Source organism: Crassostrea angulata, chromosome 10 (genome assembly GCF_025612915.1).
Source record: "Crassostrea angulata isolate pt1a10 chromosome 10, ASM2561291v2, whole genome shotgun sequence".
In the NCBI taxonomy this organism is placed as follows: domain Eukaryota; kingdom Metazoa; phylum Mollusca; class Bivalvia; order Ostreida; family Ostreidae; genus Magallana; species Magallana angulata.
Genome location: NC_069120.1, coordinates 6,938,822 through 6,962,134, shown reverse-complemented (window position 1 = coordinate 6,962,134; position 23,313 = coordinate 6,938,822). Strand labels below are relative to the sequence as shown.

Below are 23,313 nucleotides of genomic sequence, written 5' to 3'. Positions count from 1 at the left end.
ATATTCCCTGAGAGATACATTAAATTTGTCAACTTCTATGCTTCAATGTATATAAGGAAGCAAATTACGATGGGGGGGGGGGGGGGCTAGACCTACATCAGAAATCTTGACAAGCAAAAAAAAAAAATAATTCCAATTATAGTCTAGCTCGTCCACAAAAAAAGACAACTTCTTCCCAAAATCGTGGGGGGCTATAACTTCCATCTTCAACATCACTCTTTACATACTCCAAAACAGTGGTGGGGTTTGGCAACTTCGTCATACTTCATTTTTTTATATGTAAATTTAAAAAATGCATGATGTTTGCTGTGATAAAAAGGTGGGGGGGGGGGGCTGACCCCTCCCTGATGCTACGTGCCTGATAGTTAGAAGTAAGCCAATGCAAGGCACGTATTGATATATACAGATATTATATGGGTATGGATTTTTTGAATATGTTGTTTTGCGTAATTTTACAGAGTGAAGGCATATGATAAATTAGAAGTACCGGTATGTCATAAAATGATAATTAAATGAGAAAAACTGAATAAGACCTTCTAGGGAGTCTATACTTGGGGGTTAGGGGCTGGGGTAATGTATGTCCCATGCACCTGGAAGGGGGGATGCTGGATTGTTGACTGATGTTTGTGGTTTTTTTGGTTACTAAACAGCACATAAGCATAACCTATTTGAAATTCCGTTTTCCACTAATTACAATATATTTTTTTTTTAAATGGTCATAAATTTTTGACGATCTCTCATTCTTCAATGCTCAAGTTGGCTCCATGAACTCAATTATTTTTTATGCAGAGATAAAACTTATTTACTCTTTTTAATATTAATTAAATGATTGTGCTAATTGGACTGAATTATCAATGAAAATTACGGTCCTTTTGTTTAGCGTGTTTTTTGTTCTCTTACCAGCCCCCCCCCCCCCCTTCAACTTTTTCTCAGTATGATATGCGCCCTCGACAATTGCATAAGGAGAAATTCAAAAGGTAGGTTTTAATGTTCCATATACGTATTTCATTAAAACCACACTTATTTGATGTTTAAACATGTTAAAATATGTCTTAATTGTTTGTTCCACTCAAGTTACACTGGCGTCGGAAGCAAATTGAAAGTGGGGGACTAGACTAATCCTCAGAAATATTGAGGAAAAACCTAATTCCCAAAATCATGAAAATCCTAATCCGGGGGGGGGGGGGGGGGGGGGAATATACCTATAATTTCAATTTAAGATAAATTTACCTACCCAAACCCCCTCCCCCCCCCCAAAAAAAAAATCATCCGGGGGGGGGGGCTAGTATCCCTATTACTTCCAACTTCTCAATCTTTCAAGGTAAATTTAGGGGGGCTAAATCCTCTATGATGCTATGTGCCTAATGGTAAGGTCTGACTTTACAAGAAAAGGGGGGGGGGGGGGGGGGGCAACACATGCAGCTATATACCTATAGCCGGGTTAGAATCACTGAGTCAATGTGCATGCAGATAATAGTTTTTTTCCTGGCCCCAAATTAAATATTATATACAACTGTAAATTTTAAATCAATTTTAAATGAAATCTTTTGAACACGGCCAAGAAAAAATTCTTTCATTTTTCAAAATCAATAATTTTAACTTTAAGTCTCTGTTTATTGTGAAAAGGCAATTTTCTTTTAAACACTTTGACTTACAAGAGTCACATATTTGAATTAACTGATGTAAATAAAACTCAAATGATATGTGTTTTGGTGATGGGTAAATAAAATCCAGAAATATTGATATTTTTCGTACATAGTAAAATTATGATTTTGAAATAATGCGCTCAACTCATTGTCGCACGCATGCTTCCGGAAAATTTATTAGTTGTCTGCTCCTGCGCACATATGTTCATCCGGGACATTGCAATGGAACATTGGTAATGGCGGTCAAGGTGGCAACTTAGCATGAGGAGATTTGCACACCAAGAACAAGTTTGAAACGAAAGAAACGTAATACTTTTATGTTTTTGAGATAATATTTGACCGCAATGATGCAGAATGAATCCTCAGATGAGAATGTTTCAACAAATAAAAATATAAGAACTGTTGAAATTGAGCAAGGTAGTCAGACAGCACCGTATCCATCGCTAGAGAAAAATGAAACCATACAATCCGCTCAGTCGACATTTGGAGCAGACATAAGTGATGACGACGAGGTGTCTGACGTAAGTTTAGTCTAATTGACTGTATATTACTCGATCAGTTGTAGTTCCTATGCATAAAAGTGTAAATTAGTGTTTTGTCAGGAACCTGCGTATCTGAATTGGACAAAAGCATGTGACCATTTTACCACTAAGAAAGTGCACTAATTGCATGGAGGTTCTTTGCAACATTTTAAACGTATTTTATTATATTGGGAATGGTAGACTTATAAATATTTGATCAAAATTGTTTTAAGTATGTTAGATAATGTATGCAAATTAATTTACACACGATATTGATTTCTGTTTAGAACTAGCATTGCACAAATATTTTTATGAAAAAATAAAACCCAAACAAAAAAACGTATAGCAGTATGTTTTTCAAATAGCATAATATATACAATGTCAATGCAATATTGAACTCCATGAAGACAGCTCTACAAAGCATAACTATACAGTGGTCAATACTCGTACATACTGATACACACTTTGACTTTTATGTCAACAAAAAAATATAAAAGCTATGTGAATATGACAATAGTGATCACATTCAGGTTATATTGTATCAGATGTTCATGTGAGAAATATGTTGTTACTTTCTTGTTCTACAACTCCCTTGCCTGAACTGGAGCCATTTTCTGATTAGCTTTGCGAATTTTATCAATATTCATAGAATGTTGAAATCAGAAAGTTTTTTTCTATTGTATGAAATTTATGCTGTATACAGCCCTGGATGAAGTTGGAAAAGTTTAGTTGTGCTCAATGTATTCATATATATTACCTAATGACTGGACAGTTGAACTTAAGTAGACCCTGCCTTTATCAAACTGAAGTGTGATACATACTCAATGATCCCAAAGTCCAACCTCTTATTAAAATGGTTCTAGAATCCCTTCAAAATTTTAAGTTCAAATGTTTTTTTTTAACTGTATGCTTGATGTGTTAATGTTCATTTCTGATGTTTGTATACTCAAAGTACTGCCCCACTAATTAAATGAAAATGTCGTGCTGTTGAATTCAATTTATTTTTATAAGTTGATTATAACTTGAATCTTTGTTAAAAGATTTGAAATTTATTTTTTACCTTTCAGGTTGGTTCATTTATCATGGATCATGACATTGATGAAGAAGACCAGGATATTGAACCAAAGTTTCTCTTACCCACAGAAGGAATGGAGGCTTCAAACATCCCCTCAATAGATCCCGAAACACACGCCAGACTAGAAGCATTACTTGAGGCAGCAGGTAAGGATTACTGCAGATTGTCATTAATATGTAATGGAACTCTGACTTGCTTACTGATCTCACTGTAAATAATCAAACTGCAAAAAAAAGAGAATTGAAATTGAAAATACAGTGAATAGCTGAATCTCCATATTGTGACTTGGATTTGTTGTTGATTTAATGAAAATCTTTAATAAGTCAAACAATAGAAAGAAATATTCATTTAATAAATAGGCTGTTAATCATGTTACCACAAAATCATTACCTCAGTCACAAGTAGGGATGGGACGATCCACCGATGCACCGGTGCATCGCGGTATTTATTTTGACGATATTTGGATCAATACATTTACCATTAATACAACGATACCTTACCGAACTTTTTTTATTTTCCAAAAATATCCGAGCTTTATATATCGGCTATTTTTAGTCCGCGCGCCTAATATGAAAGTACAAAGATGGCGGAAAACCTCGTAAAGTTGTCAAAACTGTTAGGAAGCTAAATCTGGAGTGTGGACAACTTTTGGATTACTTGTTAATGAAAAACTAGTGTACACGAGACTAAAGTAATTTGTAAATTGTGCAATGCTCATTATGAATATATCAAAATAACTTTCGACATGCGGTAATACATTGGCAGATTGAATAAATTTTAAACTTTTATTCATGTTTTCATTTAATCGCAATGTATCGTGATATGTATGGTATCGCATCTCATGTATCGTGATATGTACCGAATCGGCTAAGTACAGTATCGTCCCAGCCCTAGTCACAAGCTCCCCAAATGTTGTTTCAGCCACAAATTTAACAGCACCTAAAAGGCCACTATTTTATGATATTATTAACTTATATAAGTGCACTGAGATTAAAAGCTCCATTAATTTTTTTTTAAAACATCAGGTTTTGGATTGTGTATTGCTGTATACTGAATATGACATGAAAAATTGTTTGTATTTTGAGTGTTAGATTAATGAATGTGAGATTTTGGTTGAAAGTGAGTTAAAATCAAAGGTAACCGACCAAAAACTAATTACAGTGCAGGAGTATATTTTAGTATAAATTGTGTCACTAAATTAAGCGTCACAAAAGTTGAGATTTAAAAAAAAAAATCCTATTGTTAAGCAAAAAAAAATTTTTTATAAGATATATATATGTATGAATATATGTATGAATTTATATGACACAGATCAATATTTATTTTATGAATGCTGGCATCAGCTTGCTATTATCTATATATCTATCATTTGGTTAAGTTGTGTATGCCCATGTCATAAAATTGTGATCATTTTCTTCCTTAAAGCTGCTTGGTCCAACTTTCGGTTTTTACAGTATCAAAATATTTTTCATACAAACTAATTATCCTAAAGATTTATGGACTTTCTCCTATTTACACCAACAGAATTGGTCTTCTTTCAAAGTTAGAAATATTCAAAGTAAATAGAAATAATTTCTTTTTGGGTAAACGAAAAAACAAACCAAAATGCATCATGGGAATGTTTAGAAAAGGGATACATGATAAATTGAAAAGAAAATGATGTCATAATTTTGTCCTTTTCTCCAGTTGGCTGAAGTGCAAACTTCAAACAAAAAGTTATGGTTCATTTAACAGTTGTGAACAAAACAGTTCCACCATATAAATGTTTGAGACATATTCAACAAGGATAGATGTATTTTTAATTATTTGATAGCACTGCATACATTTTATGAGAATACAGTATATTACCATGTCTAATAAATATTAAGAAATTTAAGTTTATTGAAGGTTTTCTCAAACAAAAAATACTATCCCAGTATTAATATTTCATATCATTAATCGCAAGATTAATTTTAAGATTTTCAAACCTTATTTGTAAGTTCATAGACAGGATTGTGATTAATCATGCATCAGTTTGTTCTCTTGTGTTAATGGTTGTTATAAAGAACACAGGTTTGTCTTCAGGTATTGGTAAGCTGTCAACGGCCGATGGTAAAGCCCTGACCGACCCTGAGGTCCTCAGGAAGTTGACATCCTCCGTCAGTTGTGCTCTGGATGAAGCCGCCCAAGCCTTACACAGAATGCGAGCCGAGCAGCAGGGCCAGCTCACAGGAGCAGAGGGGTACATATTTGCTACAACTTGTAGTTTGTTAGAACAATTTATATTTTATCATAATTTATGACTCTATTTGATAAGCAAGACTTTGAAGACAATGAGCACCTTAATGAGAGTATAAATGAAGCACAAGCTTCATTCCTAGGGTTAAATGTTATTGATAATTGTTTAAAGTTCCAGGTCCCTGGCTGAGGCTTGCAGTGATGGGGATGTACCAACTGTTCGGAAACTCTTACATGAGGGAGGAAGTGTTCATGAAACCACAGAGGAGGGAGAAAGCCTACTGTCTCTGGCCTGCTCAGCTGGTTACTATGAGCTTGCTCAAGTACGTTATTTGTTTGAAAGCCTCAATTTTTAAATTGTTTATTTTAGTACCAACATCAATTTTACAAATTGAAAGAAGAATCAGGATTAGTAAAAAAAAATTTCATTTGTACTTTTGATAGGTCTTGTTGGCAATGAAGGCTAATGTTGAAGATCGTGGAATTAAAGGTGACTGCACCCCACTAATGGAAGCTGCAAGTGGAGGATATGTGGACATTGTTAAACTTCTAATTGCACATGAAGCAGATGTCAATGCACAGTCCTCTGCAGGTAATCCTCAATTTATAATATATTGCAGATTCATTCAGTGTAAAATCATACAAAGTTTTCATGATTTTTTTCTTCAATTTTAACTAAATTTTAAAACATTTATATCCAGGTAATACCCCCCTGCACTATGCAGCATGTGGTGGGTTTGAAGATGTGGTGCAAGAGTTGTTAGAAGCCGGAGCCAACGTTGAACAGCATAATGAGAATGGACACACACCCCTGATGGAGTCGGCCAGTGCTGGACATGTGGGCGTGGCCCGGATTTTGCTGAGAGCTGGGGCAGGAATCAACACCCACTCCAATGAGTTCAAGGAGAGTGCTCTCACCTTGGCATGTTACAAAGGTTTGTTTCATATTATATACACTGATTAATTTTGTCACTACACAATGATCTTCAATCTTGCAAGTTTTAGCTGTTAATTCTAGTAAAAGTATCTTAAGTAAAATTACTGGAAAAAATATTTAACTGTTGAGATGGCCCAAAGCTCTATCTGGTTCAGAAATTTGTACTTTTCATCTAAATTATAGGGCATTTAGAAATGGTTAAGTTTCTGCTGGAAGCGGGTGCTGACCAAGAGCATAAGACAGATGAAATGCACACTGCATTGATGGAGGCCTCCATGGATGGCCATGTAGAGGTGGCACGGCTATTGTTGGACAGTGGTGCCCAGGTGAGGGATGGTTGTTGGTCAAAGAGTTGAAGACATGATGAGCTAGCTCTTTGGAACTTGTCATTGTTAGAGCTTTATTCTTTGTTAAAGGTTAACATGCCAGCTGACAGCTTTGAGTCCCCCTTGACCTTGGCAGCCTGTGGAGGTCATGTAGACTTGGCTGCCCTATTGATTGAGAGAGGGGCCAACCTGGAGGAGGTGAATGATGAGGGCTACACTCCGCTGATGGAGGCAGCCAGAGAGGGGCATGAAGAAATGGTCGGGCTTCTCCTAGCCAATGGTGAGGAAAACTTCATCAGTTATCTCTGTTATGGGATCATTTAAAATTTTAAATTTATAGAAATTAGATGATCATTTTAATCTTCAATAATTACTGAATACAGATGGGAAAAATGACAAAAATGTGCTTGTGAAAATTGCATTGCTGTATATGCATATAGATTAAAAAGGTGAAACTTTTATCAAATACAGGAGCATACATAAATGCCCAGACCGAGGAGACACAGGAGACAGGCCTGACCCTAGCCTGTTGTGGTGGGTTCCTGGAAGTGGCTGACTTCTTGATTAAAGCTGGCGCTAACATAGAGCTTGGCTGTAGCACCCCTCTAATGGAGGCTGCCCAGGAGGGACATCTGGACCTTGTGCGCTACCTTCTGAAAGCAGGTCAGTCTTCTCTACAGTTACAGTATACAAAATGATATGAAAACAAAAAATTTTAAACAAAATGATAAGAGCTATATTTTGTGATTTTTAGGAGCGAATGTTCATGCTACCACTGGAACTGGTGATACTGCCCTGACATATGCTTGTGAAAATGGTCACACAGATGTTGCGGAGGCATTGTTAGAGCATGGGGCAGAATTGGTAATTATCTTTCATAAAGAAATTAAACAATTTTTTTTCCACTTGATAAGCATGCATTCATCAAACCTGATAATGTAAATATTGTTTGCAGGAGCATGAATCAGAAGGTGGCCGAACTCCTCTGATGAAAGCTGCCAGGGCTGGATATCTCTGTACTGTGCAATTTCTGATCAGCAAAGGTAATGTATTGATGGAGATTCAAGAATAAATAATCAAATTGAATGATTTAAGATGTATAATTTTATTAACTGCTTGTATGAATATGTATATTGTGTAGGAGCTGACGTGAATCGTGCAACCTCCACGAATGACCACACAGTCCTATCTCTGGCCTGTGCGGGGGGACACCTAGCAGTGGTGGAACTTCTCCTGGCTCATGGAGCTGATCCAGCCCATAAACTGAAGGTAAGAAACTTGTGAATCATACAAGCGTAAAGTCACTTTGTATTATTTTACAATGCTTTTGACTGACAATCAATTTTTTTAAAAGGATGGCTCAACAATGATCATTGAAGCTGCCAAAGGTGGACACACGCAGGTTGTCAAACTCCTGTTGGAATATCCTAATCGAGTGCTTATGAATTCTCCTGAGTCAGCTCTAGTGCCATCTGAGACAAATATTCCAGAGGTATTCCTTTCTGCACACAGATACATGTACATTTCTCAATCTTTGAATTTTCATCACTGAACATGTATGTTGATGGTTTGTTTCCTGTTGTAGTCTCGGGTTCCTGTTCAGGGCTTGGGAAACATTGTCCCACCTAGTGATCCAAATTCCCCATCTCAGAATAATATTGCCTCACTTCAAACAGGTGTGTATTAGCATAGTTTATATTTAATTCTATTCTTAATACTTAGGGACAAGGCTTACATAGGCATTGCCTGCTGCTTGATCCATTTATGTAAATATATATTTGCATAATAAAATATGTTTGAATCAAATCAGAATTTATACTTGCACATAACTCAAAGTTGGGTTTTTTTGTTAGCAAGATCCAAGTTAGAACTATTAAAACGTTGAAATATTTACTTAATAATCCACATCTAAATTTCAAAAAATTAAATAGACTAAAGTGTGTTATTGGGACATTTATTTGTAAGTCACTTAATTGTGAAGTTCTTTTTCTCTATTTTCAGTAGCACAAAATGTGATAAAATCAGCTAGTGAGAAGGATTCAAACTTCCCCCCAAGAAATCCAGACCAAGTGTGGAAAAACCTGCCAAAGCCAGGGGGAAAGAGAAACCACAACAACAGTGGTGGAGACAGTGCAAGTAAACCAAGCAAAACCTCCAACATACCTCCACCCCCTCCACCCCCAGCCACCACCCCTCAGTATGGGGACGGTGCCCCAACACCTCCACAGTATGGAGACATGGGTAGTCTGTCTGATGAGGCACTAGATGTAAAGGCCAGTGAAAGGCTTGAGGCCATTATCAATAATGTGATGGCAAAAGAGCTTGACAGTAGCTCAGCGACCAGGGAGGAACAGATCCTGAGGAAGCAGCAAATACTTCATGAGCTGCAGAAGGTTGAAAAAGAACTACAGGAGAAAGCGCAAGCACAGTTGTTCCTGAGTGCTCAGCACCAGCTAGAGCAACAACAGCAGCAGCAACATCTTCAACATGTCCTGCAACAGGGAGCCAAAGTTTTGCAGCGAACCCTGGAGGTACAAGTAAAGATCAAGCAAGAGGAGAACAACGGAGAGGGGTCATCAGCCGAGGAAAAGGTAGAGGGGGAATCGCCAGCTAGTCCCCAGCCCTCCAATGACCTCGATAAGCAAGTCACTAGTTTGTTACCAGCAGATGTTGCAGCCAGCGGCCAGATCGTGTTCCCCAATATCCCATACGACTCAAATCTTTTACCAGCATCATCTAGTCAGCCTGTGAGCATGCCTTCACCAGCTTCATCTGAAGCCAGCACACCCAAGGAAGGTAAAGACTGGCCGCGCAACAATGGTAACACCCCCAAACGTGGAGTCAGTGGAAAGGGAGGAAACCGAACCAAGACCCCCAGCTCCAGTGCTCCTACAACCCCTACTGGGATATCAGTACCTACAACAGTGACAGCAGCGGATCAAAACAAAGGTCATTATCTATTGCTTTTTACATGCATGTAGGATGTAGTCATTTGTAGTACCAAATATCTAAATATAAAATTAAGTGATACTTTTCATTTTTTTATGCTTTAAAAACTCGATCAGTAGCATAAATTTATTTGCAAAATCAAATTTTCTTTTTTCTGTATTTATAGTAACCCAATCCAGTCAACAACTAGCCCAAGCTTCAGCAGGCATTCAATCTCCTGCCAACAACAACTCAGCAGTGGCTCTGGCAACATACCGACAACAAATCCAGAACATTGTTCTCCGCCATCAACAACAGCAACAGCTGCAGCTTCAACAGCAAAACCCTCAACAACAGCAGAATCAGTCACAACAGACCATTCAGTTCCCTCAGCTTCCCCAGTTACAACTGACCCCAGAGCAACAAGAGCACCTACTTACCATGTTATCACAACAGACCTTCCAGCCCCAGATAACCAATCCCGCTATTCCTAATCAACAACTCCCCCAACAGGTCCCCCAACAGCAGTTCTCTCAGCAACCCATGGTCCAGCAGCCATTGCAGCTGATTCAGCCACCTCCACAACCCCCCATGACTCAGCAGCAGCAACAGCAACTTCTGCAGCAGCAGCAACAAGCCCAGATACTAACACAACAATTGCAACAGCAAATCAAGCCCCCTCAACCAGCACCTCCTCAAACTACAAACGGCCAAAAGAATGCACGAAACAAGCGACATCTGTACAACAATCAACAGCAGGCGGCAGGCAACGGAAACGTGCAGAATGTTGAGACCATAACGCCCCCGTCCTCCACCCCGCTAACTCCCAACCCTTCTCCAGCCTCGCCTCAGAGTATCTCCCCACTCTGTACCCCAGATCTGGATGCTCAGACGGAGAGTAATCATGACACAGCTTTGACCTTAGCTTGCCATGGTGGACACTCGGAGCTTGTCAATCTCCTGTTGTCAAAAGGTGCAGACATTGAGCACAGGGACAAAAAAGGTAATGTATTTTTGTATACACCTTGCTGTCTTCTTCACTCGAGTAATACTTGAAAAAATTGAAATGAATATACATGTAAATTTTAAAGATTTAAGCATGTCATTAACAAGGAATGTTTTTTTTACAGGATTTACACCATTGATTCTGGCTGCCACAGCAGGTCATGTTGATGTGGTGGAAATCTTGTTAGAGTCTGGTGCAGATATGGAGGCCCAGTCGGAGAGAACGAAAGACACGCCCCTCTCCCTGGCTTGTTCTGGAGGAAGATATGAGGTTAATTTTATATGACATTATATCATTATCTACTGTAAATTCCTAATTAAACGTGAGGAATTAATATCCGCGTAAAATTGCGAGAAGCCCGCGACATGAATTCTAAAATCTTACTTTAAATTTTCAAACACATGTAAACTACATGAAACTGTGATGAAATTTCAGCATTCCCAATTTTATGTTTTCGTGATTTGATGGAAAATTTGTTGAATCGTGGAATTAAGTACTTGTGTAAAATAAGGAATCTACAGTATTTAATATTGTTATGTTACTGTTTTGTTTTCAATCAAAATACAACAATGGTTTGAAAATGATTAAGAAAAATATGACTTGTACATAGGTGGTTGAGTTGTTGCTATCCAAGGGTGCCAACAAAGAGCACAGAAATGTGTCGGACTACACTCCTCTCAGTCTAGCCGCCTCAGGGGGATATGTCAACATCATCAAACTCCTTCTGTCCCATGGAGCAGAAATCAATTCCAGGTATAAATACTAGTTTTCTATCCTGTATAACAAACTGAACACCTCTGTGTAAGCTCTGTACTCTTAAATTACAAAGATGTTCTTACATGGAGTTATTATTTTTGAAGGACGGGGAGTAAACTTGGCATTTCTCCTTTGATGTTGGCTGCAATGAATGGGCATACTGCAGCAGTGAAGCTACTGTTGGATATGGGAAGTGACATCAATGCGCAGGTAAATGCTCAGAGTCAACTTTCGTCATCACATGAATTCTGCTGCATTTGGTAATAACATGTGATAATCATTCATTTTTTGATATTGAAAATTATTTGAATAGATTGAGACCAACCGAAACACAGCTTTGACACTTGCCTGTTTCCAAGGTAGACATGAGGTTGTCAGTTTACTTGTGGACAGAAAGGCCAACATTGAACATAGGGCAAAGGTAAGCATTATTTTCTGTAAGGTGTGATGAACACGGAATGTCACATCTTTCTTTGTTGCAGTAAGTCTTTGTTCCTTCAGTGCTCCTAATTAATATGTCCTTATTGTGTTGTACAGACCGGTCTGACCCCCCTTATGGAGGCTGCCTCCGGTGGCTATGTTGAGGTGGGGAGAGTTCTGTTGGACAAGGGGGCAGATGTGAACGCCCCTCCCGTCCCCTCCTCCAGGGACACGGCTCTGACCATCGCAGCGGACAAAGGACACTACAGATTTGTTGAGCTTCTTTTGTCAAGGTTTGTTCAATTAACACTACAGTTTACCTATAGATTGTTTGGTATTTAAATGAAATATTGCAATAATCTATGACATTAAGTATAAGTTTTCAATGACTCTTCATTTGCAGACATGCTGCAGTAGATGTTAAGAATAAAAAGGGTAACTCTCCCCTCTGGCTTGCTTGCAATGGTAAGTTTAACCATGTCCATGGAAATATTGTTTTATAATTTGTCATTCATACTAAATAGGATCTTTTCAGAAGTCTCTGCATACAATAAATACTTTTAAAATCACCAATCCAAAAGAAAACATGACCCTGAACAAATCCTGATATACCGAACATTAGTAAATATTGGTGTTTGTAGTTCTAGATGATAATCTGAGTTTGACTGTATTGTTCTGTTACAGGTGGACATCTAGATGTAGTTCAGCTGCTGGTATCAGCAGGAGCTGATATTGACAGTCAAGACAATCGCAAGGTCTCCTGCCTGATGGCCTCATTTCGTAAAGGTCATGTCAAGGTCAGCAAGTGGATGGTTAAGCATGTGAACCAGTTTCCATCAGACCAAGAGCTGTCCAGATACATAGCTACTGTTAGTGATAAGGTAAACAGAATTTATTTATTAACACAGTCAGTTACTGTGGAATCATTAGATTTCTTGTTGGCTTTATTTTCGTGGGTACCTCTCATCCACGAATTAATATTCTCCGTGAATTAATAAATCAATGGTATAAAGTCACATTTCCTTTTGTAAGTATTAAAGAATACACGAAACTAGTCCCCACGAACATGTAAAATTTGATAAATCCACAAAAATTGGTCCCCACAAATTTTAATGATTTGACAGTGAATAGAATGCTTTTGATTTCAATCTGCATTCTCATTGGTGTTCTATGATTGTGTGCAAACAAAATTTTTGAATTTTAAGATAGTAGATCTTTTTACCATTTCATGATATAATATGCTTTGAAAGATAAATCTCTGCTGTAAAAAACCCAGAGTCCACATATTTTAACATAGCAATCCTATGCTAATGAAATGCTCCTATACAGGAACTTCAGAAGAAGTGTCAGCAGTGTATGGAGATCATAGTGAGTGCAAAGGACCGGCAAGCTGCAGAAGCCTTTAAAAACGCCAACATTTTACTGGAGGAACTAGACAAGGAGAGACAGCATGAAGAAAACCGGAAAGCTGCAGCTGCAAAGAAGCGAGAAAGAAAAAAGAAGAAGAAGAAGGAAAAACAACAGGAAAAAGATGTCAAAGATGTGGATGAGGAAGATGAGTAAGTGTGAAGTACAAATAATATCATATGAGTACACTGATATTATTTTTCGAAATGACTATTTTTTTTAAAGAAAGTTTTCATGGAAATAAAAGTTGTGTATTTAATTTTTCAGTACGAATAGCAATAGCAAGAATTCAACACCAGAGCCAGAAAACTGTATGAGTGATATCTACCAGCCGGACAAGGAAGAGAAGATAGATCTAGATGAGAGGATACCGATGCAGCCTCCAACAGCCACTGTAGTCTCTACCATCGGTAAGTCAGGATGCAACTGTACTCAGAGCTTTGCTAATGGTGAGATAAAAATGGAAAATAGTTATCAATAATTAATGGTAAATTATTGTGTTTGTTCAATATACATATGTATAAGTCTCTTTTCGTGTAACATACGATTGATTGTTTCAGGTACGTTATTGCCATCCGCCAGTGAGCCAGCATACAGCAAGTCTGGGAGAAACAAGAATAACAATCGCATTGCTGAGACTTCTACTATTAGTTCAGCAGAATCCAGAAAGAACAAGAGGAATCGCAAGGAGAAGGAGAGAGTGTCTGATGTGGAGAATGTCCCAGTATCAGTTGCCACATCCATGTCTCTGAATGCCACCACCACCAGTAACCACCTGGCAGGGCAGAATGACAATGTGGGCCGCAGGAAGAAGGGAGATAACTCGGCATCCTCGGCATTTGGATCAGGTATTTTAGAATATTTCATCAATTTATCAATGGGTAGGGGATAATCTTATGGGTGATTATGAAATAAGATTTTGTTTCATGCTTCAGGTATAGGGGATCTTGATGACTTTGGAACACTACCAGAGAATTTAAAGATCAGTGATAGAGAGGTTGAAAAACTAAGGAAAACTGTGGAGAAAACTAAACCGTAAGTACATCCCAAACTGTACAAGCTTTAAAAAATGTAAATGTACTATGAGTAGCTTCTTTCACCATATAAAATGTCTTTTCAGTGATAAAAGTGACCATGTGTTGCATGTCAATAAACAGAATGGTGAGAATGTATCACCTTCTGTTCATGGCCTTCATGTAAAGACTACTCCTGTGATAGCTAGCCCGAAGAAAGGCCAAAAGAAAGAGGATGGGTGGAAGGAGGTGGTCAGACGGTAGGTTCATCATGTAATTGTACAGGTACTGCATTTGGTCAACATCTTTACACAATCATGCTCTATTATTCATCAATCTGTCTTGTAGACCTGTATCCTGCAAGTCCAAGAAAGTGCAAGTACCCTCGTCAGCTATAAGTCGTGTGATTGGCCGTGGTGGTTGTAACATCAATTTGATACGGGAGGTATCAGGGGCTCATATTGAAGTGGAGAAACAGCGAGGATCAGGAGAGAGGGTCATTACCATCAAGTAAGTTGTTTCTACAGGTTTGCTCTTGGTTAAAATTCATGCATTTCAATTGGATGAAGTCATTGATCATATAACAATTTGTTTTGTAGGGGTACAGTGGATGGAACCAAACAGGCTCATACACTGATCTCCGCTTTGATAGCAGATCCTGATAAAGATTTGCAGGAGTTGATACCCAAAAGTAAGAACAAAACCAGCACGAAAGACCAGTCCATGTTCTTCAATCCTGAGACAGTGATGCCCCCTGCCTCCACACATGGCCAGACCTCCACCTCTACCACAAAGACTACATCCAGCACCAGGAACATGGGTCCCAGAGGTCAGAATCAGTCCAGCAGTGCTCGACCTCAGACAACTGTCAGTAGTTCTGTTCCCAGCTCATCAATGGTGTGGGGAGGTCCCCCATCACAACCACCCATAACATCCCCAAGGAGGAGTCAGCCAAAACAGGCCACAGTCATCCAACCAGGCCAGGGCAACCCAGACAAGAATGTCACTCGTCAACTGTTCCCCAATGAAACCAAGAATCGGGGAGGGTTTGGGGTTCCACCAAGTACCAGCAGTAATACAACGGTTTCCTATACTCTGGCTTCTTCTACCTCCAAAGTTACAACCTCGGGGTCTCCAGTATTTACCATCAAGCCAGATAATAGTAAACAACCATTGCCAAGCAAACCAGGGCAGATAAGACCACCTGTTCCAGGCAATGTGAAAGTGCTGCAACGCCCAGGAAGTCATAAACAGGACCCACAACCTCTGCCAATAATCAGTGGCCAGCAGAATGGTCCCAGTGCTCCCCCAATGATGGGGCCCAATGGGCCATTTATGCCTCCCAATTCTCCTGGTGGATCATTCTCTCCCTTTAATAACTTATTCAGCAATGTTGCTGATCAGCTTCTGAAGAAAGATGATGCATCAGAGAGGATGAACTTTGCCAGTGTGGCAGCTGCTGGAGTGATTGGTAGTCTTACCAACTCCAGTGCTGCCTCTGATTTGATGGCCACAAAAGTCGATCCACACCTTCAGGCCAAAGCTCCTGGATTTAGACCTGTTAGAAACCCATCCCCTCATGAAATGGAAATGAGATTCAAAGGAATACAATTGCCACCACAGATGATGAATGAATTAGATAGTAGAATGTTCCGCACTGGTCTACCCAATCAGTCACCATCTATGTCTCCCCGCTCCAGTACATCCACACCCAACACCAACATGTCCCCAAGAAACCAGACAAATACTAGTCTTGATCCTGGTCACCTGTCATCTGCAGTCGGTCAGAAAGAGGAATATACAACACCATCTCAACCAATGACTCTGCCCAAGATTGAGAGTACGCTCAATCCTAATGCTCCAGATTTCACATCACGCCAAGCGGGAGGGGGTCCTCCCAATCACCCTGGAGGCAATGTGCCGCCCAACAACCTGGCCATGGGATATCTACTATACCAACAGGCTCTGGCTCAGCAGTTGCAAAACCTAGGTATGTGCTTTTCTGTGTAGAAGTCGCTCTGTTTATAAGGTTCCCATATTCATCAATATCAAAATTTTAACATAATAAATCTGGTAACAATAAAATTTGAATTTGATTAGGTGGCCCAGGACCTAACTTGTTGTCACCAGGGATGATATCTCAGCAGGAATTTGCCAACTTGATCCATCAGTTTGTGGCAAGTGGACAGGCTCAGCCTCCTGCAGGATCATCCCCTCCAGTGGGGGTCCCAACAAGTGGCAACACAGTCCCCTCAGGCCTGGGTGTACCAGGACAAGCTCCTGCTCCACCACGCCCCTTCTCTCCTCTAACACAAGGGCGTCCCAGTAGTGCTCCATTAATGGGTGGGATGCCACGAGGTAATATTCTCATTGGCATCATACCTTGCACTTTTCACTCATTTCATTCCCTCTTCATAGACTTCAAAAGCCATAATCACATGATTCACTAATCATTAAAATACAGTGTACCTTCCATATCATTCTTGAACAAGTTTTGCTAGAGAGTTTCTCATTGCTTTCATGTTGTATGCCAAAAAATTATTTTCCCCTCGCATGTATTTTTTAAAATGGTAGTATAAGCATCAGCATTATTTGATCAGATCATGCTGGGTGGTGTGTCAGAATTACTTCACTTGATTTACTAAATGTATCATTTTGCCTATAAATGACTGTTTTAAAAAAAGAAATTTTTTTTTACAGATGGTAGTTCTCCAGGCCCCATTGGTCCCCCTCCACCTGCTGCCTCACCCCTCACTGTATCGCCCAAGTTGTCAGACCAAATAAAATCAGAGGATAGGCGGCCAGTGGGCCCTATTGGGGGAGAGAGACCCATGGGTCCCATAGGCGGCGAAAGAGCCCAGCGCCGAGCCCCAGGGCCTATTCCAGCGCAACCTATCTCTGCTGCTAATGACTTCGGTCCAGCATTTTGGAACATAGCAACAGGTACAGTAGTGATCACAGTTTAAGTTCCACTTTTATATAGTAGGAAAATTATAACCCACAGTACATAGGAATATTGTATGTAGAAAAGACCAATCAGTAAAAAAAATTTCATACAATCATTTCATATACTAATGGATAATTCATTTTGAGTATCTGTTCTTAGTATTAGTATTATTGAATAATTAACCATTTGATGTTGCAGAACTGAGTATGCAGTGGGGTCCAGTGAGTTCTGCCTCCTCTATACACGACAGCAGTAGCTCTGTGATAACCTCTAGTGAGGGAGGGGTACCTTCTCTAAAGAACCAGACAGACTTTCTGGAGGGACGTGACCTGTCAGACCAACAAATGGACAAAGTTCTTCATGTAAGATCTTGTGCCAAATTTACAAACTGGAAGATTTTACGGAGTATACTATGGAATCATTAGAATTAATAAGATTTTGTGGGCCCCTAAGTAAATAAAAAGTAATATTAGGTCAGGTTCTATGATAAACAACCATTATACCTAAAAATAAAGTACTGTATTAAAATTCAGTGCGATTTATGTCAGCAAAGAATGCATATATTTTTGTACTTGGTAATTTATGAATGAAATGTCTTGTTTGATCTTTGCAGGGAACTTCTGTGGGTATGGAGTACTATGGGAAGGGTATCGGTCCCGGTGGAGGAGGGCAGTTTTCCATGGCGCAACAGAACTTTATTCCTGGCCCTGTGGGTGATGGAATGCCCAACAACATGTGGAATCCACAGATGAAGGGACAAGTGTCAGAAGCATCTGATAAAGTGGTAAATACTGTACTAATCATTCTCTGAGTAAATGATGTGAAATTAAATTTCAACCTCTTTGAGCAGGATTAAATACCGACTGCCACTCAACAGAAATATATTATATAAAACATTTCAATTTTATTCTAGCCTTCATTGTTAATGTATGGAGTGAATGATACTTGGTATTTCTCGTTTTTAATGGAACCTCTCTCCATTTTACAGATGTGGAATTCTTGGAGTTCGCAGACTAGCATGTAGTGGTTGATTTTATCCTGTGAGGATGTGGTTCTTATTTCCAGAGAGTTGTTGATTGTCATGATTCTGACCTTGATGACACATGTATTATGTTTATTCTTTATGTAGCATGTGAACATGAAATTGTCTTATAATGAATGTAGAATGAAAAAAGAAAGCTTGCATCATTTTCCTCGTTATCTGTCAAAGCTGATAGCAATTCCCATTTGAAGACAAAAATCTAGTTGTATGTATTCAAGGTGTATAAATAAAGTAACCTTGGAATTCATATTGATTTCTTTAATTCTTCATAAGGCAGCTGCATATAGTGGTAGCTGTATTGTTAAGAGCACTTTGTAAAGTCATCAAATTCTGTTATGAAGGAATTTTGTAACTTTCAATTAGGTTGTAAAATTCCATGTTTAAAGTCATTTGACTATTTGACGGAAGTTGGAGAAATACCACAGAAAATAAAAGGAAAAAAGTTTTATATATAAAAATTGGTCAAATTGGATTACATTTATCTACTAAATTCTTAAGAATTTCTTAAAAATTGTTGTACAGTCGAGCATGAAAATTGGCTGTATTGATCACAGGGGCCAAGCCCGTATCAACATTAATTTCAATGTAACCATAAATAAAGCTTTATTTATGGTTACATTGAAATTAATGTTAAAACGGGCTTGGCCCCTGTGGTATTGATCATTGTGTTAGTTGATTGTAAACAGCACAATTATTGATCATTTTAAGGTGGTGCTGGATTACAGCATAGAGTTGGTGTTCCATGTTGATGGTCATATCACAAAGTTAGGACATCTCATATGAACATGGTTTTATACAGTAAGTGCTAGTGGAGCATGTTTGCTTCACATCAAAAGACTAGGAATAATAATGCTCTGTCCATAAACAGTTTGTAGGAGGAATAGTTCCCAGTAGTTAGTATGCCATCTAGTGGACATATGACTTAATCTAGTTGCAAGTCACTCTAGATCTTGATGTTTACATTCTTTCATGCATTGCTTGATGACTCCTGGCCCAGTATTTAGCACTAACATATAGACTGTACACCCAATTTTTAATCATGTGCAAGAAATTTTGGCAAAGTTAGCAGGAACCAGGCAAATATTTTTTTGCTGTAAACCAGTTCTCCAGTCTCTGGTATATTATTTTCCAGAAAATCTAGATCTTGATAGTAAAAATTGATGTCCATGAACCAGTTTATGTGTAGTAAATCGTGAAATGACTGTTACATGACATGATACAATACTGAATGGTATGATACAATTTTGTATAATATAATACAATTTCATGGTAGATTATAATGCAATATTGTATCATACAGTAAAATATTTTAAATTTGACCCCAAACAATATTGTATTATATTAAATGAGACAAAACTGTATACTGCCTACAATACAATATTGTAATATAAATTATTTTAATTATATTTTGTAATATTATATTTCCATATAATACTGGTGGTCTCAGAAAGGTGACGAATTGTCCAAGTGAGCTCTTTATTCTTTGATGAACTGGGGTTGTTTTTAAATTCATAATAAGACTTAATTTGCAAAATTTTCATTGTCATAAATATTTATTAATTTTAATAAAAAGAGTGAATATATAGTATTTACAAATTTCAAAAATACATTACATGCATTTTCTTTACAAAATTGACTATTCAAAATGAAGAAAAAATTGTCAGTCGCACTTGGAACGTTTACCTTTAATACCACATACTCTATTTAATACACTATATAATGCATATAGTAAAGCATTTTATCTCATTCACTGGATCAATATGAGGTGAAAAAATTAATATTATCTGTATGTATACAACAAAGACATAAATTGTATACAGAGAAAACCACCATTGCTGGAGATAAGTCATTCAGTAGTAAAACATTAATCTATACACTGTCTTAATTAAATGTCACAGTCTTGAATCCTTCCGGCTAAATCATATCTCTCCACTGCAGAATCCCGCAGTGCCGCAACTATTCTACCCCTGTCAAACTGTCCACCATTGTTACTGATCCACAGGACCAGGCACTGGTAAATCTGGTCCCTCAAACTGCGGGGGTGGTCCTGCTCCACAGACATCATATCACCATCCGTCACTCCAAGGGTCCTCATGAAAAACCTCCACTCCCTCCCCAAATTCTTTGTTAGGAAATTGATTTCTTTCATGTATTCTACAGAAATAAACCCACTTTAGTGTACATTTAGTGACTGTTGAAATCTTATCTGCATAAACTGGTACAGTAAAACTTGTTTAGTACGAACATGGATATAGCAAATTCTTGGATAAAGCAAAGTTTTTTCGAGTCCCCAGTAAAATTCTTAACAAATCTTTGCAAAATTTTATGGTTATGACGAATTCAAATATAACGAATTTAGGGATGTAGCGAACCAATTTTGAGTCTGGTAGAGGTTAATGATAACAAAATTTAACACTTTTATAACGAATTTTGTTACATTTTTAAAAAGTTTGCACTACCATTTAATGTAAAAATAATAGTTTGAATGAATTTATTTTGATATAAATTTTTCGACCCGCAATGCAATTATTAAAGGTGTCAAAGTAATATATTTATATCTAAGTCTCTATTAGCAAAAATTATAGTCTGGAGAAAAAAAAGATGTACATGTATATATTTAGTGAATTCGCTATAGTTATTATTATGAATTAGTTATACGGATATATCGAATTACGGATATGAAGAAGTAAATCCATTGGTCCATATGACTTCACTATAACCAAGTTTTACTGTAAATGTTTTATGCCCTTCCATGTTTTCAGTTAGAGTATCTAGTGTTTAAAGCTTGAATATCTTTTTTACTCATTTTGTATTAAAGTCAAATTATTTACTAACCTTTGAACAAAGATCCATCATGAAGAGAGAAATTCAACTATCTCCTACTAATTTTTTTACTTTAATTTCCATTTACATTCACTTCATTGTTCTTAATATACCAGTATAGACTTTAAATTAGAAATCTTTTTAAAATAATATGATAATTTTTAAGGACACTAAAATGAGTTGTTGAATAATTTACACTTGCTCTTTCTACAGCATAAACTACTGAACTCGGTTTATACTTATAAAGCTATTGAATTTCTTCTAATATTCAAGAAAACCGTATTTACTTAATGTTGTTCAAAGAAGCATGCACATATCCCAAACTTTTGTATCTCACATATTAAATACAATATATTGCCCTGCAGTCACTTCCATGAAACAGAGATATTTCCATTGAAATATATGTATGTCTAATAATAATTTGAAGGTAAAAATTGAAGCATAATGTTAGTCAATCTACTAGTATACTGATTAAGCACTACTTACTGTCCACATTCACTGCACTGGAGTGGACTATAAATAAAGAAACAGTGTTATTAAATAGGACAAAGGTTTACAATTGGAATCAACAGGGGTTTAAAGATGGAAGAATTGATGATTTGAGCTCTTGCAGCACCCAACCACATATAAACTCGGATCTTGTACCTATGTATTTCATACTTAAGTCGAAACTGTGTGGACAGAGATTTTCTGATCTAAATGATTTACGATATGCCACTGAAGAAGTTCTACAGAAACAAATAATGGTATGAACATGCATTTTATAGATGGGTTAAATGACATGAAAAGTGTGTGGAACTAAAAGGTATTTACTTCCATTGAAAAGATTGAAAGGTTTGCATTTCAGTTTGATGTCACCTGATGTCGTAAAAATATGAAATGGTGCTCCGTGAATCTATTTCATGCAAAGTAAAAAATCCCTGTATCTTTTTTAGTAATTTTGTAGTAAACCACTTTGTCTGCAAACTTTTCTAACAACCCTCGTACTTAAAAGCTCTAAAACAATGCTAAAAAAATTTCAAAGACATATCTTTATCTTTTTTAAATAAACCATAATTTGACCTTGACTTACATCATTATATAAAAAGATCATTGAATTGTACGTAACAGGATGCGAAAAATATGGACAGACAAACCCAGGATTAGAAACTAAACCCCCACAAATCTCTAGACGGGGCTGTGACAATCTAATTTTCACATTCCTCCCTCACTTTTGCCCTCGATGATTAACACCAGGTTCTTTCCCCTAGCAGGAGTTTACCTGTCAGTTTCAGGGGTTGGTATAGCACCAAATGTAATATTGGATGGGACAACTAATAATAGACAAGACTGAGATTAAATCCTGGGTCTCCTAAATCTCTGGTCAGATGTCGTTATCACTGAACTATATGGCTATTTCCATCAACCTGTTTAACCATCAAGATATGATTTCCCTTTTACATAGATATGTGGTGGACATGATCAGACCAATTTGAATACCGGCACCAGAGAGCTTTGACTAGAGATTCAAGGGACAAGGGTTTTAATCTGCTTGGTCCGTCATTTTTTCTCCCATCCCATTAAAGATATTTGAAATACATATTGTATTATTCATAACATCTCTCTGTATCAACTTACTGATGGAAGTAACCTGGGGACGATCACGAGTAGGCATACCTGGTTGTTGCCCATACTGTTTGAGAACTGGGTTATAAAACACTGGCTGCTGCACGTACGGATGATTCGTGGGGACTGATGATGATGAATTAACAGGTCGTTGACTATCAAGTGGAATTCCCCTCTCAAAGTTCTCAATAACTCTCAAAACATCAAGACGGCCATTACAGGAACCTTTAATTATCTGTTTTAAGAAGGCTAGATTATTTGGACCCAGTTTCTCCCTCGTCTCCAAAATTTCCCATAAATCTGTAGGTCGGTTGACACTTTCTCTTTCTCGTTTTTTCACCTCATCTTTGCATAAAAATTTTAAGGATTCAAATTCTTCGGCTTTCAGAGACTTGTCCAGTTCTAATAACATTTGTTTATATTCGAAATCCGCAGCCATAATGTTGAAGTTCACTCTCGTTTTACATTGAATGCAGAAATCGGAGGCAGGATTTTTCTTTCCCAAAATCCACAGAAGGAAGGGGTTTCCCTTAATTTAATAATTCCGAGTCCGAACCTATATTTCTTATTAATTTATTATAGCATGAAAAATGTAAAATTGTTTTAGAAGTCACAAAATTTCAAACATTGATTTTTTTATACAC

The 23,313-nt window shown here is 37.7% G+C and overlaps 2 protein-coding genes across 6 annotated transcripts; one reads left to right on the top strand and one right to left on the bottom strand.

Annotated features, from left to right (window-relative positions):
- The first annotated feature begins 1,861 nt into the window (after window positions 1–1,861).
- LOC128165175 (ankyrin repeat domain-containing protein 17-like) lies at window positions 1,862–18,488 on the top strand. Of its 4 annotated transcripts, none has more exons than XM_052829427.1 (35): window positions 1,862–2,167; window positions 3,235–3,388; window positions 5,307–5,463; window positions 5,638–5,782; window positions 5,904–6,051; window positions 6,161–6,394; window positions 6,580–6,722; window positions 6,813–7,002; window positions 7,194–7,385; window positions 7,477–7,586; window positions 7,678–7,765; window positions 7,864–7,991; window positions 8,077–8,214; window positions 8,308–8,398; window positions 8,724–9,671; window positions 9,838–10,653; window positions 10,781–10,926; window positions 11,267–11,409; window positions 11,517–11,622; window positions 11,726–11,833; window positions 11,950–12,125; window positions 12,236–12,297; window positions 12,517–12,713; window positions 13,162–13,391; window positions 13,507–13,649; window positions 13,800–14,087; window positions 14,175–14,274; window positions 14,360–14,512; window positions 14,601–14,762; window positions 14,852–16,242; window positions 16,353–16,610; window positions 16,953–17,195; window positions 17,398–17,561; window positions 17,813–17,983; window positions 18,188–18,488. In XM_052829427.1, the coding sequence occupies exons 1-35, from the start codon at window positions 1,991–1,993 to the stop codon at window positions 18,221–18,223; spliced, it is 8,136 nt and encodes a 2,711-aa protein (XP_052685387.1). In that variant the 5' UTR covers window positions 1,862–1,990; the 3' UTR covers window positions 18,224–18,488. The 4 variants fall into 4 exon arrangements, with proteins under 4 accessions (XP_052685387.1, XP_052685386.1, XP_052685385.1 ...); XM_052829426.1 differs by having other exon boundaries at window positions 5,632–5,782; XM_052829425.1 differs by having other exon boundaries at window positions 5,295–5,463.
- Window positions 18,489–19,775: 1,287 nt separating this feature from the next.
- LOC128165176 (fas-associated death domain protein-like) lies at window positions 19,776–23,214 on the bottom strand. 2 transcript variants are annotated; one of them, XM_052829428.1, is made up of 3 exons: window positions 22,682–23,214; window positions 21,551–21,577; window positions 19,776–20,395 (listed from the first exon to the last, which is right to left on the bottom strand). In XM_052829428.1, the coding sequence occupies exons 1-3, from the start codon at window positions 23,106–23,108 to the stop codon at window positions 20,127–20,129; spliced, it is 723 nt and encodes a 240-aa protein (XP_052685388.1). In that variant the 5' UTR covers window positions 23,109–23,214; the 3' UTR covers window positions 19,776–20,126. The 2 variants fall into 2 exon arrangements, with proteins under 2 accessions (XP_052685388.1, XP_052685389.1); XM_052829429.1 differs by having other exon boundaries at window positions 22,721–23,214.
- Between the last annotated feature and the right edge of the window lie 99 nt (window positions 23,215–23,313).